Below are 16,813 nucleotides of genomic sequence, written 5' to 3'. Positions count from 1 at the left end.
AGAAACTAGAAACAAGTGCAAAAGAAATTGGTATTTGAAAAGCCCAGGATGGGAAACTATATGGATAGACTGCCCCCATGTGGTCAGTCCGTGGTAAATAAAGAGTTTTAGTGGAGATAGAAAGGCGCCACCTGTTGGTCAAACCTTAGAAACGTCATGAAAAGCGTCTACAGGAGTCGCGAGGGCTTTACAAGGGGCTTTCTGCCATCTATTGGAAAAATACTGAGTTACATCACGTCTCATTTTAGAATCTCTGCCTTGAAGGTGGACTGTTGAGATCTGGCCTTAAACTTCATCAGTGATTTCTGTTTTGTGTGCAAAAGTGGGAAATCTGACTGTCATATAAGCTTCCAAGTTTAATCTGTTTATTAAACCGTCTGAATATTTGCTTGTGTGATGCACACAAAGACCTTTTTAGAGGTTCATTCAATTTAAAATATGGATTTTTTTTTCCAGTTATTTTATTTAAATATGTTTGGCTGAGTTTAAAAAAATATTTTGGAACATCTGTTCTTTTCTGGCTGCTTTATTAAAAACCCAAACTTAAACTCTTCTTGTCTGTTATAGAGGTTATGGAGGTAAGAGCGGGCGGGGGCGGTGACACCGGGACGGCGGGGGTTCGCCTCATTTCCCCGGAGCGCGGATCCAGCCCGGCGGAGAAGCCGCTCCACCTTAAGACCTCAGCGGCCCCGTTGCGCTCCCTCTCCCCGTGGAGCCGCTGGAAGCCGGTCAGGGCGCAATGCAGCCGGCTTGGCACGATGAAGGTGACTATGGCTCGGGAAGACCCGGCCAGGCCGACCCTTTTTTTTTTTTTTTTTTTTTCCTCTCCAGCCGCACACTGTCTGTCACTTCAGTTTAGATTATTTTTTTTTAAAATGCAGATATATAAATGCCAGGATAGTTCACTCTAAGCCGTTAAAGCAAATTCAGAAGTTGAATTAAATTCTAATGTGTTAGAAATAGTTACTTTAAAAGGAGAAGAAACAAAAAAAAGACTCCCCCGTCCTCCACAGTGATTGATTGCCATGGCAGCGCTCCAGGTCGCTGGTGCGTTTTCCTTACGCACGGGTTTGGCCCCTTCTCCCAAATCAAAGAGCGCTTAGGAAAGGGGGTGGTCTCGGCTGGCCGGGATGCAATAAATAGGAGGGACAGGCTCCTCATCTGACTGCAAGACAGGAGGACAGACCAGACCCTTTTTTTCCCCCCGAACTCAAAACCAGACCAGAAACATCTGGAAGAGGGGAAAGGAGCAAGAGAGAAAGAAAGCGATCTGTTGGAATTTACTGCTGTTCTCCAGGACTTTTCTTCTAAGAGTCAAGCCTGCTCGTAACTTTAATTGCACTGGAATTCGTGGTGTTTTTTGTTATTGTTTTGTGGAAACTCATAGTGGAAATAAAGCCTGTTTAAAGGATTTTGCTGATTTTCACTGTAGACTTTATTGTTGTTATTAATATTATTATTTTTTTTTAATCCTAAACTATCCACTTGTTGGATTTCACGGCTGCATGATGTGGTTTTCACGCGTTTCTATTGGTTTGATCGTCGTTTTGTGCGTCGGCGCAGTCCGCTGCGCCTGGGAGGAGAGCACCGTGGTGCCGGTCAGATTGGACCAGTCGGAGAGCGCAAGCGAACCATGGCGGACTCTCTCCGCAGAGGAGGAGGAGAAGGAGGCGCAGACCAGGCTGTACCGCTTGGACGTTTTCGGGAAGCAGCTGGTCTTGCAGCTGGAGCCCGATCAGACTTTCCTGGCGCCGGGGTTCGTCTTCCACGTCGTGGGCAGCCCCGAGTCCGCGCCGGTCCCGGGCGCCGCGGGCTCCGCCGAGCCGGGTTGCTTCTTCTCGGGCACCGTGAACGGAGAGAGGCGCTCCGCCGCCGCGCTCAACCTGTGCCGTGGACTCACTGGAGGGTTCTACTTCCAGGGGGAGGAGTACTTCATCCAGCCGCTGAACTCCAGCGAGTCCCTCCCGGGGAGAGAGGAGGAGGGTGCGCACATGGTCCGCAGGAGAAGCCGCGCGACTTTGGCTGAGGAAGGCAGTTCCAAATGCGGGGTCAGCGAGGACGAGGAGAGGGTGCCAAGGAATCTGGACCAGGAGGCCGGTCACGGAGCCCCTAACGCGGACCAGACAGGTAATAATCTGAACCTAATATGGAGAGCATTTTACGCACTGTTACTAAGTTTTGTCAGAGTGAAAGTTGTACCGCAACAGAGGAGAAGAGACCATACACATTTTCTTCAGATTGTGCAATATAATAAGAAAAACAAATTTTTTATGTTAAAAAAGTTGAGGATGCGCTGCACCGATATTGCGCAGCATGTGGCAGAAACTCATCCATCTGTCAGGCGAGTAGATGGTATGGAATACCAAAAGTGTCAAAATGTCAATTAAAAGAAATGTTAAAATATCATAAAATTCAAAGAAATACATTTAATTAAAGTATCTTTTCTTTCTATATAGTGAATCTATTTTTTTTTAAGAACAAACACCATGTCCATCATTTTAAAGTCATAATTATTTAATTATCCATTAAAATATTTTGTGAAAGATAGTGAGAGAGAAGTAGTGCCTCCTTTGTTGTTCAGACTTATAGTCTGATTGGTTAACTTGGAGCTGCACAGAGGCAGTGAAGGCGGGAGGAGGAGTAGCACAGAAAAGGGGAGGGGAGGTGGAGGTTGGGTGCAACCGGGCCAACGGAGCTGAGATGTGTGAATTCACCCCCTGGTACAACTCGTACCATCCCAGTTTATTTTCCTGAAAGGATTTTCTCCACTTTCTCACTAGCATAATTTTTCCACACTAAAAGGTCAATCTTTTAGACCGCCAAGAAGGAGGAGCTGTCAGTGGTGTGAGGTGTGAGTCACAGAAGCCAGGCTGATTATTAAAGAAAAAAAAATCTAAAGCATAGCATACTTTTTCAACTTGTACAACAGTCTCTGAAAGTCTGTTGGATTCAATCAATCATTGAAAGTGATTTTTTTTCATATGACCATTAAGTCTGATCTCTCATGTGTCTCCCCTCAGCCAACCGGAGAACCAGGCGCTTTGTTTCCACCCCTCGATATTTGGAGATCATGCTGGTGGCTGACCAGTCCATGGCCGAGTTCCATGGTGCGGGGCTCAAGCCCTACCTTCTTACCATCATGGCAGTGGCGTCCCGACTGTACCAACATCCCAGCATCCATAACTCCATCAGCCTGGCTGTGGTGAAGCTGCTGGTGGTGTACGAAGAGGAGCGAGGCCCTCAGGTGTCAACCAATGCTGCTATGACCCTCCGCAATTTCTGTCAGTGGCAGAGGCAGCACAACCCTCCAAGTGACCGCCACCCAGAGCACTACGACACCGCCATACTCTTCACCAGAATGGTATGTTTGACTAGATATGATTAAAGGGGAGAAGAAATAATCTATAGTCTTCACATCGACATTAAGGTTCTCTTGTCTCCCTCTTTAGGATCTCTGTGGTGCCCATTCCTGTGATACTTTGGGGATGGCAGATGTTGGCACAGTGTGTGACCCTGAGAGAAGCTGCTCCATCATTGAGGATGATGGGCTGCAGGCAGCGTTTACAGTGGCTCATGAACTGGGTGAGTAAATAATGAAAAAAATCTTTCAAACATATAGTTATGTCCATATTTATAATACAGGTGCTAACAGTCTAAATTGATATATTTCTCTTAGGCCATGTCTTCAATATGCCTCATGATGATGCCCAGCTTTGTTCAGGGGTCAATGGTGCCCACTGGAGCTCCCACATGATGGCTTCCACCCTGTCCAATCTGGACCAGCGGCACCCATGGTCTCCCTGTTCTGCCCTCATGATCACCAGCTTTCTGGACAACGGCCATGGTCAGTGTTTGCTGGATAAGCCAGTCAAGGCTCAGCCTCTTCCTCAGCCTCTGCCAGGAATAGTGTACAGCGCTGATCAACAGTGTCGTCTCACTTTTGGGGAGGACTCCCAGCACTGCCCGGATTTAAGCACCACATGTGCAGCTCTGTGGTGCACTGTGACCACATCCAATGGTTGGGTGGTGTGCCAGACCAAGAACTTCCCCTGGGCTGATGGGACATCTTGTGGGCACGAGAGCTACTGCTTGGCTGGACGATGTCTCAATAAGACTCAGGCTGCTGAACATCAGGTAAGACAAAATGTCCACATGCACTGCCCCTCATAACTTTTCTCTTTGTTGAATATGTCATTTGAGTTTGGCCTTCTCTAAATGTCCTGCTGTATATTCCTTCTAGACTCCGGTTAATGGTGGCTGGGGCATGTGGGGTCCCTGGGGTGATTGTTCTCGAACCTGTGGAGGCGGGGTGCAGTATTCTTTCCGTTCTTGTGACAATCCCTTACCGAAGAATGGAGGGAAGTACTGTGAAGGCAAGAGGATCCAGTATCGCTCTTGCAACATTGAAGTCTGCCCAGACACCAATGGTAAGAGATCTGGACTGCCACAGAACCATAAGTGCCTGAAGTGGCTTAGTTGTCAAGAAAGAAGTAAATCTGATCTTTGTGCTTCTGCTACTCAGGCTTGTCGTTTCGGGAGGAACAGTGTCTGGCCCACAACGACATGTCTGCTCAAGTCTCGTTGGGTTCAGGCGACGGTGTTGAGTGGGTGCCCAAGTATGCTGGAGTTTCACCAAAAGACCGCTGCAAACTGGTGTGCCGTGCTAAAGGGACTGGATACTTTTTTGTCCTCAAACCTAAGGTAAATTAATAATACAAAGTTATATTATCATTTATCCAATGCATCATATTCAGTAAGTTTTTTTTATAAGACACACTTCTAATCACTTTGCTGACCGCAGGTGGCTGATGGAACACCCTGCAGCCCAGATTCCACCTCAGTTTGCGTCCAAGGCCAGTGTGTCAAGGCTGGGTGTGATCGCATCATTGGCTCTAACCGGCGCTTTGATAAGTGTGGTGTTTGTGGTGGGGACGGATCTTCCTGCAAGAAAGTGTCAGGATCTCTGGAGCGTTCCAGGTAAGCATATACCAGATCTTCAAAGCATTAAATCTTAACTTTATACTAGTATTACAAATGTATCAAAATGTTTTTGATCTCTAAGTTTTGCCTCCATCTATTTCTGTTCCAGACCTGGCTATCAGGATGTTGTAACTATTCCCGCTGGTGCCACCCACCTGGACGTTAAACAGCGTTCTCCAGGCAATGGCCGTCAAGATAACAGCTATCTGGCAGTGCGCCGACAGGATGGGACATACCTGTTAAACGGCGATTATAAACTAATGACCATGGAGACTGATCTCACCCTCCAAGGGGAATTGTTGAGATACAGTGGTTCTTCTGCCAACCTAGAGCGCCTCCGAAGCTTTGCCCCTCTTCCAGAGCCCATCACCATTCAGGTGTTGTCTGTAGGTGAAGCCCCAAGGCCACGAGTTAAGTACAGCTACTTTGCCCCGAAACCCAACAATGCTGCTTCCGCCTCTAGCAACAACGGAGGCCGCCGCCCATCAATTAATGCCATCCGGGAGTTTGGAGGAGCCGAATGGACCCTAAGGGAATGGGGTCCATGTTCTCAGTCATGTGGAGGAGGTCTGCAACAAAGAGAAGTTGTGTGCTTGGACTCGCAGGGACGTATGTCAAGAGACTGCCCCGAGGAGCTTCGACCTTTGGTCTCACGGTCCTGTGCCTCCCAGTCGTGTCCCTCCTGGCTTTCAGGCCAATGGTCAGAATGCTCCAAGACCTGCGGTCGGGGTTTCCGCAAACGTCCACTGCACTGCATTGGGCATGATGGACACACGTTAACCCTTGACAACTGTGACCCCAAAGACCGTCCGCGGCCCCTGCTGGAAATGTGCAATCAGAGGGCCTGCTAATGACTGCATCTACAATCTTAATTCCTTCTATTTTGCTACAAAAAGACAGATATTTTCTGCATCACTTTTCCCTTGGACAATCTAAAGAGGTTGATGAATGTTTACAACCAGAGCTATGCATAAGTCCGCAACAGAAATGATTGTGACTACCAACATTTACCCTTTGTTTCTCTCCATCCAAGGGCCGAATATTGAACAAATGTGGCATCGGCAAAAGCTGACCACATCTTTACTTCTATCCTCTCAGCAGTGGCACATCTTACCTTATTTTAGCAGGAAAGCGCATGCTGCTACCACACTCGGAGTGTTAGCATGAGAGTGTTTGTGTGTCAAAATATTTTTATGCATTTATATAATGTTTGTCCAAGCTGGGCTGGACAAACCAATAAGTTGTAGTGTAGGGGATGCAGAGGGGGTGCTATATTATATAAAGAAGAATTGCTCATCTACCTGCTCACCCCATCAGGTATGGAAAACAAGATAGCTCATAGTGTTTATGTTCAAACCTATGTCCACATTTATTTATCAGAAACCTGAAGCACTTCAATTTTGTCTTTTCTTTGTTGTTGTTGTTTTTTGGCACATCATGTTACCCAGTTTCTCAAAATGCCTCAGAACTGTCTTTTAGCCATATCTTGCCTTCATGTACACGACCTCTAATGAGGGGAGCTCAAAAGACCAAAGAGGAGAGCGTGAATGTATGGGAGTGTGTGTGTGCGTGTTGGCGTGCATGTGTGTGAGACATAAAGAGGGACTTGTCTCCTGTTACTACTTCATAAGGAAGTCTCTCTTGCCTTCTGCGAAGGCTTTGTGTTCCATTTGTTCCTTTTTTTGTATAGAATATACGAACATTATTTATTTTTGTACAGCCTGTTAGATATAATCATTTGCCCTTTTTTTTTAAATACTATTTTTTATTGTAACTAAGATTACAGAAGGATGTAGACTATATAGAGTATTTATACGGTTTTAAAAATATATATATTTGGTCCTAGATTCATGAATAAAGCATCACTTTGACTTGTTCAAGAGTGTTTTGTCTTTTAATTTAAATTTCCTTCATTAGGTTCCCAAAGGGCAATTAATTTCTATAATTGTTTTGGCTCTGGATACTGACTTGACTTGAGTAGGTCCATAATGTAATGTAATGTACTCCAATGATTTTTCTGCATTGTTTTTTTGATAACACAAATCTCTAAGAATGATTAAAAACAGTTCTTTATCTCTCATAGGGCGGGGCTTAGCAGACACCTGCTTCTCATCAAGCTCATCAAGGAGGTTCTGGACACAAGAAACTGCCAGGGGCCTCAGTTCCTGAGTGTTGACCTTGTGTCGCAGTAGTTAAAAACTTCTTAGAAGCACATTTGACAGTCCATGGCTTGTTTATTTACTCAATGTCACTTCCGCGCCCCAGCAGAGGCTCTAATTAGGTCAAGCTTCCCACCACCTACATGTCCTCCTTATAATGGCTGGTTTCAAAGCAGGGCCCCGCCTCTCCCAGTGGCACAATCTACCTTTCCCACATGGATCTCCAACTTTATAATCTTTTAATATTCTCCATCTCCAAAACCCTTCTTCCCTGTTTTTTAAAGAGGTTCTCTGAATGTTGGTCAGGAACCTGTGAACATAGCAAACAGGTTTGGAGATCTTGCTTCTGAGATCTTGCTTCTGCAAGATCTCCAAAGCTTAATGACAGAGGAATATCTGCACATTTTTCAATGGGATATCTCTATTTAATTTAATTTTTTTTAATTAAAATTTTTGCACGTCAATTGTCTGTACGCCACTAGAGGGCAACAGAAAACTATTGGTTCTTATGACCCTTCACCTTGGTAGGCTTGTAGGTCGTCTCAGTAGAAAACTATAGAGAAACTTACATTTTACACAATTAGGCTTTTTTTTTTCGAACTTATTTTAAAAACTGAAAGTTATGTTATGATCTAGTTGTGTGAAACTGTACTGCCTTGAGATGATTGAATAAGAGTTCATTCAAGAGTCAGAAAACACAAACTGCAGGTTCCTTGAAGTCTGAAAGTTTTTTCAGGTTTTTTTTTTTTTTTGTTGCCATGTCATTTGGCTGGTCTTGGTCCACTGTGATTCCTGAAGTCCACAGACAATGCAGCTGGTTTACCCGAAAATATTTAGAGCACTTCATGTTGCTTTCTGAGATGTCAACTTAATTTTCTATCAGGACTTGGCACACATCCAGCACTGCCTGGAAAAACGTGATTGAAAGTATTCTAACTTATTGAGATGATTGTGTTTTAATGTTTTATAATATGTATTGACTGGGCTCTTAAAGTAATCACTTACCTCACAGCTTTAATCTGATATTAGAGCTCTACGGATTTTTTCATTTCCCTTTCAGTGTTGGATCACAATGAGGCTCTGGTTGATTGTGAGATTGCTCTGAGTTTCATCGCTCCTCCTGACGTAAAACAAAGAGTCGACACAGCAAGGTGACGTCAACCTCAGTGGACTGAACCTTTTGAGAAAGTAAATTACTTTCCCTCAGCATCCAAATTGCTTTAATCAAAGTCAAAGTTATTTTTGATTCAGCAATCAAGCAGTCCCCGAGTCTAGCTGCTCGACACCAGCAATTTTCTGAAGCAAAACCATGTGAAACAAAATAAGGGTTCGGGGAGAAAGCTACCCTGTGATTTATTTCGATATGGTGCTCTTTAATTTTGATTGCACTCACACCTTGCTTAAAAATTGTTTGATAAATTCCCCACTTGCAAGCCTCTCTCCTGCTAGTGAAAATTAGAAAGTGCCACAACTCTGGCCCACGTTGAACTTCCTGTGGCCCCATATGGAAAACCAGCTTCCGCTTCTGCCACACAAAGGAAGGAAATCATTGTCCTCTAATTAATGGTGCTTATGAAAATTGGCCATCATCCTAATCTGCCATGTGTCACTGAGTGTGTCACACTTAATATGTTTTTTCTGTGTTGAAATATTCACCGCCACTAGAGAGTAGATTTTCTCATTTCTCTTCATATTTCACTACTTTATGGACATATTTTATTATAGTTAGTATGGCTTCATTTAAACGTCCACACAAATTGAACAAATGGGACAGAATTCATTTTGAATCATGTTGAATTAGCATTGCTTACTTTCCTCTTGATATTTAAACGTTCACCACAGAAATGACTGAAAAACTTGGTAATTATAGGTAATTTTCTGTTTCGTTATAGAAAAGTAAGACCAGTTCATTTATTTGTACAGTACTAATAAGTATTCCAAAATCCATCTTAGCAATGTAACAAAATTTGAGAAAAATTGAAGCCTGGGGAAAATCTTTTTTTTTTCTCTCTTCAGGCAATGATAGAAAATGTCACTTTTTTTAGTGCTCACACTGGAAATACTGCCTGCTGAGTTGAACCTGCTTGTTTTCACATGTCTCTCGCAGCACTTTATTACAACTTGAAAGCAACATCTGGAAGGCATTATGAATCATCGCTGCTCCATGTGGGTGGCATTTCAAGAGCTAAATTACCCTCATCCTCTTGCCACCCCATGGTTTTGCCTGTAAAAGTTTTGTTTAAATTAGAGAAAATGCGATGAAATTGTCCCACCTAAACGTGAATGCACCGTGCCCTCGAGCCCTGAAAGTGAAATATTACCTTTTTTTCTTTTTTTTTTAGATGCTCATCATTTTACAAATGTTTTTTTTTTTTGTTTACTTCTGTCGTCTTTTTATCTTAAGAACAGCTAAATGCAGAAACCTGGTTTATGAATGAGAAACTTGCACCAAACTGTATGACATCAAACATTTTATTTTTATTTTTATTGTGTTGTAGCTACTTCTACTTCAACAGGCCTGGTTTCCCCCTGATTTCCAGGGGGCTTTTGTGCAAGAGGACCGCACAAAAGCAACCAGAGGGCCACAAATGGCCCCGCGAGCCGCACTTTAGGAGATAAGTGCAAACTTAACAAGAGGGGTCAAGCTGGATGTCGTGCCGTCGTGTTGTGATGAAATGGGCCATTGTGTGGCCTTGGGTGGGTCACAATTTGATTCCGCTTTTATCTCGCCAGATGTCGTGATGTGGGAGCGCGTCCGCGCGCGCAGGTGTGCACGCGCCAAAAGACGCCACCGGTTTTTTTTATTTTTGTTTTTTGTTTTTTTATTTTTATTTTTTTATAAACTTTATTTATTACAATAAACAACCATACAATTGTACTGTGGATATAACACAAAAAGACAATAATAACAATTTACCAGGGGGAGCATGAAATAAAGCAGGAAGACAAGAAAATAAATATGCATAAAGAAAATAGCACAAATTATGATCTTTATACCAGATGTTACAGTACATTAATATAAAAGATAATCCAAAAGTCCAAGAAAACGCCACCGGTTTACTTTGAGAATATCAAGGAGGAATCTGTCACGGGGGAAAAAGAGGGGACGAAGCGGATGCCTTCACAATAAAAGCACGAAAAGGGAAACAAAACCATCGCAAGGAAACGTGTATCTGTTCTTGTTAGCTTGAATAATCCCTTTCCGTATATTCTCAGGTTATATGATAGAATTAAACATTTAGGCGTGGGAATTAAAGCAAAAAATAAAAACATGAAGAAAAAAAATTGCCTCGCACATTCCTTCTGTTTTATTTTGAAAACCGTATCCGGAAGTGGTTCCTCACCTTCTGTCTGACTTCCCTCGTGCCTCTCCGCGGTGTAAACTCAGCAGGGGGACAGTGAGCAAACGGTGGGAGGACAAGGTGGGGGATAAAACCCTCCAGTCTGCCGGAGGCGTGGGGTCGGGAAAGGCGTCCACGCGTGGGGGGAGAGAACAACCCAGGAGCTACGCTTCACAAAGAAGAAGAGAAATCCAAACTTTGATCAAACTGCTCGAGTGAAACATGCCAGATGCGTTACTTCTTTGAGAGAAGACAAGCGGTTTTGTCAGTTAAAACAGGAGATCATGGAAATCCTCAGCAGGAGATGGAGAACGGAGGCGCTTAAATTTCTGAGGAACTCTCTGCTGCTCGGTTTGTTCACTGGTAAGTAACTTTTTTAACGATTTTTGCCACTTCAGTCATTAATCAGGTTATCTGACTCATAAACATCCCTGCCGGGATGAGAAGGAGGGATATTTTCAACAGTGTCACCTTCAAAACTGCAGGAAATTTGAGATCTGGTGGGTTCAGAGGACAAGCTGATGGTGTGGAGACAGGGAGAGAAAACAGCAGGAGGGGAATGAAGGACATGGTGCCCCCATTGTCTCCCAGTGTGTGGAGAGACAGGAGCCAGGACCCTTTAGTGGACCACCCAGACAGATGTCCCCAGTAGTCTGCCAGTGGGAAGCGTTCAGGGAGTGAGTCACCAACATGAGCAGCTTGGAGGAAATCAGAATAACCTTCCTCTGATTAAAACTTTTAAAAATTGTGACTCATCATAAATGGCCATTTGAGTTCCTCTTTTTGTCCACTGGAAGAAAAAAAAATCTGCTTCCTTTCTACTAGTTTTTTCCCACCTGTGTTTGAACTTCTCGCTTTTGAGACGTGCACATTCGCCTCCAGGCACGCATCATTGCAGCTTGAGTGATTGAAAACAGATCCCTGAGCAAAGACGCGTCTGCACACGCACACACACACACACACACACACACACACACACACACACACACACACACACACACACACACACGCGCGCGCGCGTGTGTGCTGCTTGTTTTCTGCATAGCGAACTTTCCAATGAGGGGTTCATAACCCATATTCCTATATGGATCCATGCATTTGATCAATTTTGGTGGCATTCCTGTTCCTGTTGAAGAAAAGCATCCCCACAGCATGATGCTGCCCCCACCATGGATTAGTGATGAGGCCATTAATACTTATGCCTATTCTCCCTCCTGAGCTGTAATATCTTCAGCTCCTCCAAAGTTACCATGGTCATTTTTGGCTTGGTTACAGGGCCAGTTCTGAAATTCTGAATCAGACTTCACCAAATTTTCTTTTTTTTTGAATTACTTTTTAAATCAAACTTCTGCAGTATTGTTTATTTTCCTAATACTTCTCTGCTTTGTCCTCCACTTTATGTTTCAGTTTGTCAAGTTGTGCCTATGGTTCCTTTTTTCTTTCTCCAGGCTTTGCGCTCGTGAAATGTCACTGGAAAGGGTAAATCTTGCGCCCAACAGCGCTCCACATCCATTTCTGATGTCATCATTAGATATGTGTGTCACAGATTAGACTGTGGGCCTCATCCGGCACACCAGCCTACAGCTTTTTATTCAGCAGGTGGGCTTCGTGGACTGCTTTCACTGCCTCCTTAAGCTATTAAGAAGAGCAATTCATATCTGGACTTGCTGCTATTTCCTTTTCTTTTCCTGTGGACAATTTTGTATTATTTGAACAGTTTTAGTGAGGACATAATGGGTTCTGCTCAGCATAACCAACCTGCTGAATCAAGCAACGCAAACATCATGACTCAACTCTATGGAAATAGTGCTGGGCTTTCAAAGGGAAGATTTGCACATTTATTTGTATTTGCAGTCTGTGGATTTAGGAGGAAATTAAAAGAAGGACAGCAACAACGATGGGGGTTTGTGTGGTGGTCTCCATCCAGTGTAATCGCCGTCTGTCCTCATCCCCATCACTGTTACGTCAAGGTGAGCTTTTGTTATTTACGCGTGAGAGGAGAGTGCTAATGAGAACATGGCCGTGTGTTTGCAGGTGGTAGCGAGGCGCACTGTGAAGGCTGCATAGAGTACTGCTGTGAAGGCTCGCCACCTTTCTGCTGCTCCTACTACGCCTACGTCGGGGACGTCCTCTCGTAAGCAAACACGCTCTGGAAATGTCGTTCAAGAACCAGTTTGTCGTTTTGTAAACTCATTTGTTTTCTTGCTCTTTTTCTTGGTAGAGGAATTAAATGTAACTTAGTTTAAAGTTTTAATTTGCAGGTAGGACACCTAGTTTAGGTGGCCAGGAAACCTCTTATATGTCTGTGCATTGAATAATTTTGTGTTTTTAGCCTTTCCTGGACAATCCAAAATGTAAAGTAGGTGCAAACTGTTTCTTCATGCAAAGTTACTGTTTGGAAATTGTTTTTGATTTAAAATAAAATAAAAAAAGAAGAAAAATTTTCATTTGGATTGTGGTTGGACGCTTCAAGAGAGGGGAAACCAAAAGAGGACAGACTACAAACCTGCTAATGAGCCCTTTTCTATTTCTCTGAGTGCCAGTTCGCAGACTCCTCTGCAGCGAGCGCACATGTTCTTGTCGCACGATTTGCACACACCTCACAGCTGAGTTAGATCAGATGAGGCGGCCCATCTCCATGGCAGCCCTGGAGAGGTGATGGCAGAGAGGACGGAGCGTTGATGAAAAGCCCTCGCACGTCTGGATGGCTCATTGCGTACATTATGTGTGTGTGTTCCAGAGGCACTGCCATCTCCGGCATTGTGTTCGGCGTGGTGTTTCTGATGGGGGCGGTGGCGGCCCTGTTCCTGTGCGTGTGCATGTGCATGAAGAACGGACGTGGAGCGCGGGTCGGAGTTTTCAGCACCTCCTACATCAACACTGTTACCCAGGGTTACCCAGGTGGGTCGCCGTATCTGACCAAAAGACTCCTGCACCACACCATAAACAGTTCCTGACTTTTTCAAGCTCTTTTGAACCCTGGTTGTTTTGTAAAATGTGGTACGTTTATGACGTTCAAGTACTTTTTTTAAAGGTTAATTTGTTTCCAAACAAGTAGTAAAACATATAACCTTTAAACGAGCATAATTTATGTTCACTTTTATTTCTTCTACCTGTCACACAATTTCAAACCTTTTGTGTTTAGTTCTTGACCTTGGCACTACATTTTGCCTCTGCACCTTTTTCCTTCCACTGAACTTTCCACTGACATACTTGGACACATCTCTCAGGGAATACATTTCTGAAATAAAAAAAGGTCTCATGTAACATTCTACTTCTCGGAGAAACTGAAGTTTGAGTTTTTGTCAGCTAAAATCAAGTGCCTCATTCTTGTGCTTTTTAAATCTATTCCAATGTATTAAAACACAACAGCATGTAGAGTTATACATGAACTTGCTTCTAACATGACCAGCTGTCCACAGAGGTGGAAAAAAGAAGCAGTCCAAAGAGTTTAAGGCGTTTTCCTGGAAAAGTGAATTATTGAACTCTGTTGCTTGAAGGTAGAAGTTTTCTTTATTGCACCGTTTCTTTTAAATAAATGAATACTATCGTGCAGCAGAGCCGGTGTTCTGTGACACTCCCCGGCCTTTGTGTTGCTATTTTCTCTACTCTTCCTCATAATTTATTCATCGTGTTTCATTCACAGCTGTGTTTCCCCTTCATGCGACAGTAGCTGAGCTGCTTTCGCGCTGCCCTGCAGCACTGATCGTGTTTCGCGAAGGCACCGCTTGACCTGATGCAGTATGAACGATTATGCAGCGTGTGCAGGAATAGTGATGGAAGTCATTGTGTTTTGACATGGTGGTTTTAGTTCCATGGTTCGGTCACTCAAAGATCGCAACATGAGCGTCTTAAAGCTGCTGTTTGAGTCCATAAGAAGAGGCAAGGCGAGTTTATTTCCAGAGTATTTATGCACAGGGATTTAGAGGAAAGTAAAGGAAAAGAGATTAAAAGAACACATAATGCATAAACAAAAAAAATTACATTTATTTACTTGCAAATGTTAAAATGCATATCTACATTAGATGCTAACCTATGATGACAAATGCAATGAAAATCTTTCACTTTTTATGTTAAAACTAGAGTAGTCATGTTTTTGTGAATTCCACATACAAATTTTCCTTGATGTGGAAACTGGAATCTGACCTATGACCTTTTGAGTCTAGTTGACTTTTAAACATTCTTTTTTAGATATATTTAATCTTGCATTTTGGGTGATCAAGGACAAGTTTCTGCTGATTTATGGGACAAAAACAGTCCAATAACCATAAAGTTTTTCTTGGCAAAGTTTGGACTTTATAAATTCAACCTTTTTTCACAGTAAGATATTGTTTTTTTTTTCTTATTTTCACTTTTTTTTTTTAGCAAAAGCTTCTCAATTTATCTTCCCAGCAACTTCTTTCAAAGTGCAATTCTGTGATTCTACCACTAGATGGTGGAAGAGTGTCATTAGAATGTTGTGGGCCTGATTCATGTTAAACCTTGAAGAAATATCAATCTAAATTATGTAGTTTTAACTTTGGGTGTTTTTTTTTTCTATAATTCAGGTCCTCCACCTCCTTACAGCTACAACTATGAGATGTACCCACCATCATTACGACCCCCACCCTACACCCCAGCCCAACCTCAACAAGCCAACTACTCTCCGCCGCCTCCTTATCCCGGCTTCACCCGCAAGTGAGTTCTCGCCATGCAGATCGCACGCTGGCTGGACCATAAATGGACACTCGCCGTGGTCGCTCTTCGGGTTCACCAAACTAAAATTGTCAGAATACCACCCCCTTTCTCTGCCCCCTAAAGCCCAGCTTTACTGCACTGCTGGTTTGAAGCAGAGCCTCTGGTGGGAAGAGAGAAAATGTGGGTCAGGATTGGAAACGCACACATGCCTCATCACGTCTGAAAGACTTAACTTGTTGGCAGCTTAACTGTTCTGACCTGCACTCTCTGCCCCCGTTTGTGCACATCAGAGGTACTGGCTGCAGTTTGATGAAGGTGAAGACCATGCTTTTTCTTTCCTGCATCATCACGAGTGGTGAGGAATTGTCAGTGATAAACTGCAGACGACTTCTTTTTTTTTTTTTTTTCCCCATTCTTGGAGCTATTTTGCTCCACTTTTATTTGAAACGATGATTATTTTTATTATATCGATCTGGACCTGCTTTGTATTGAACTGAAAGACATGATTTCATCCATTATAGTAAAAATGGTGACTTTAAATCATAGGCAGCTCAAAACTGGACTGTTGTAAAGTACTGACATTTCTTTTACCCAAGTTTTAAATAATGCGGGGTATTAATGTGGTAGTTTAAACTCAAAGTGACTTCACTGTGCTTAAACTGTGAATTGATGGGACGTCATCATTATAAATATCAGGTCAATAACTGTTTCCCTGTGTCAGTGCCTGTGTTGTAAATTAAAGATATGTTTTTGAATACAGATGCAGAATCCAGTCTCAAGTTATTCACCTAAACATACAACCCAGTGGTGTGTTTTTGCCGTATTCTCATGTAGATTAATGAAGTATGAGTTTCCACAGTAGAGTTCTAATCAAATCAAATTTTATTTGTTTAGCACATTTCAGCAGCAAGGCATTTCAAAGTGCTTTACATCATAAACACAAAAACACAGTCATGCAACATAGAATAAACAAGACATTGTTCAATATGACATTTCAAATACAATTTTAAACAGGTGCGTTTTTAGTTGAGATTAATATCTATTAAATAAACAGGCAGGATTTGAGAGGGGGAAAAAACGCATCAGTTTTTGATCTTATAGGAAAAGAATAAATACTTCTGTGATTGAGAAGGTTGTTAGTTCTGGTTTAGTTTTTAAATGTGCAGGCGCTTCCTCTCTTTAGATCCATTAAAGGGGGAGAAAACACCAAAATGTACAAAGACGGAAAACAAATCGGCTGATAAGTGTGGAGTTATGACATTTTAAATCCCAAATATTTGCTCGCTTTTAAAGAGTTATTTCATTTGCCTAGTGTGACGTCACAAGAGGCACTGATTTGTTTTGTTGGAGGATGTATCATAACGATTACAATTGCAACAAAAATTGCGAAGCAAAAAAAAATCTCCATCCCGTTTTGTTTTGCATTTGGTAAATCTCAAATCAATTGCGTTGACACGATTGATGAGCAATACCTTTGAGTTATAAATAAAACCTTTATTTTACTGCGAAAATCAAAAGGTTGAATCAGATATTTTTCTGCGGGTGTGTACACAAATTAAAGAGACTTGCAGTGGTAATATTGTGGTAATATTGTGAGCATGGGAGGCTGGGTTAATCCCAGTTGGCTGCGGTCAGGTGATCCGACTCTGAGCAGCT

At 42.8% G+C, this 16,813-nt stretch overlaps 2 protein-coding genes across 2 annotated transcripts; both read left to right on the top strand.

The window, feature by feature from the left end:
* Positions 1-1,187: 1,187 nt before the first annotated feature.
* Positions 1,188-6,860, top strand: adamts1 (ADAM metallopeptidase with thrombospondin type 1 motif, 1). Its single transcript, XM_055059659.1, has 8 exons — positions 1,188-2,127; positions 3,021-3,361; positions 3,450-3,582; positions 3,677-4,134; positions 4,241-4,427; positions 4,523-4,701; positions 4,802-4,977; positions 5,090-6,860. The coding sequence occupies exons 1-8, from the start codon at positions 1,506-1,508 to the stop codon at positions 5,829-5,831; spliced, it is 2,838 nt and encodes a 945-aa protein (XP_054915634.1). The 5' UTR covers positions 1,188-1,505; the 3' UTR covers positions 5,832-6,860.
* Positions 6,861-10,522: 3,662 nt separating this feature from the next.
* On the top strand, positions 10,523-15,916 carry cyyr1 (cysteine/tyrosine-rich 1). The gene is made up of 4 exons (XM_055059633.1): positions 10,523-10,843; positions 12,515-12,614; positions 13,221-13,381; positions 15,028-15,916. Exons 1-4 carry the CDS (start codon positions 10,765-10,767, stop codon positions 15,159-15,161), a joined length of 474 nt encoding a protein of 157 aa, XP_054915608.1. The 5' UTR covers positions 10,523-10,764; the 3' UTR covers positions 15,162-15,916.
* Positions 15,917-16,813: the final 897 nt, after the last annotated feature.

This window comes from Poeciliopsis prolifica, unplaced genomic scaffold, assembly GCF_027474105.1.
Source record: "Poeciliopsis prolifica strain line A6 unplaced genomic scaffold, Auburn_PproV2 SCAFFOLD055, whole genome shotgun sequence".
In the NCBI taxonomy this organism is placed as follows: Eukaryota; Metazoa; Chordata; class Actinopteri; order Cyprinodontiformes; family Poeciliidae; genus Poeciliopsis; species Poeciliopsis prolifica.
The sequence above is the reverse complement of the archived record's forward strand: the minus strand, read 5'-3'. Positions and strand labels throughout refer to the sequence as shown.

What these genes read in the sequence shown, in the direction of transcription:
- cyyr1 (XM_055059633.1), top strand. Translation starts at nt 10,765, where the DNA reads ATGGAAATCCTCAGCAGGAGATGGAGAACGGAGGCGCTTAAATTTCTG. An exon ending in TACGTCGGGGACGTCCTCTC is followed by an intron (nt 12,615 to 13,220) that starts GTAAGCAAACAC and finishes TGTGTGTTCCAG; the next exon opens with AGGCACTGCCATCTCCGGCA. An exon ending in TGTTACCCAGGGTTACCCAG is followed by an intron (nt 13,382 to 15,027) that starts GTGGGTCGCCGT and finishes TCTATAATTCAG; the next exon opens with GTCCTCCACCTCCTTACAGC.
- adamts1 (XM_055059659.1), top strand. Translation starts at nt 1,506, where the DNA reads ATGATGTGGTTTTCACGCGTTTCTATTGGTTTGATCGTCGTTTTGTGC. An exon ending in CCATACTCTTCACCAGAATG is followed by an intron (nt 3,362 to 3,449) that starts GTATGTTTGACT and finishes CTCCCTCTTTAG; the next exon opens with GATCTCTGTGGTGCCCATTC. An exon ending in TACAGTGGCTCATGAACTGG is followed by an intron (nt 3,583 to 3,676) that starts GTGAGTAAATAA and finishes TATTTCTCTTAG; the next exon opens with GCCATGTCTTCAATATGCCT.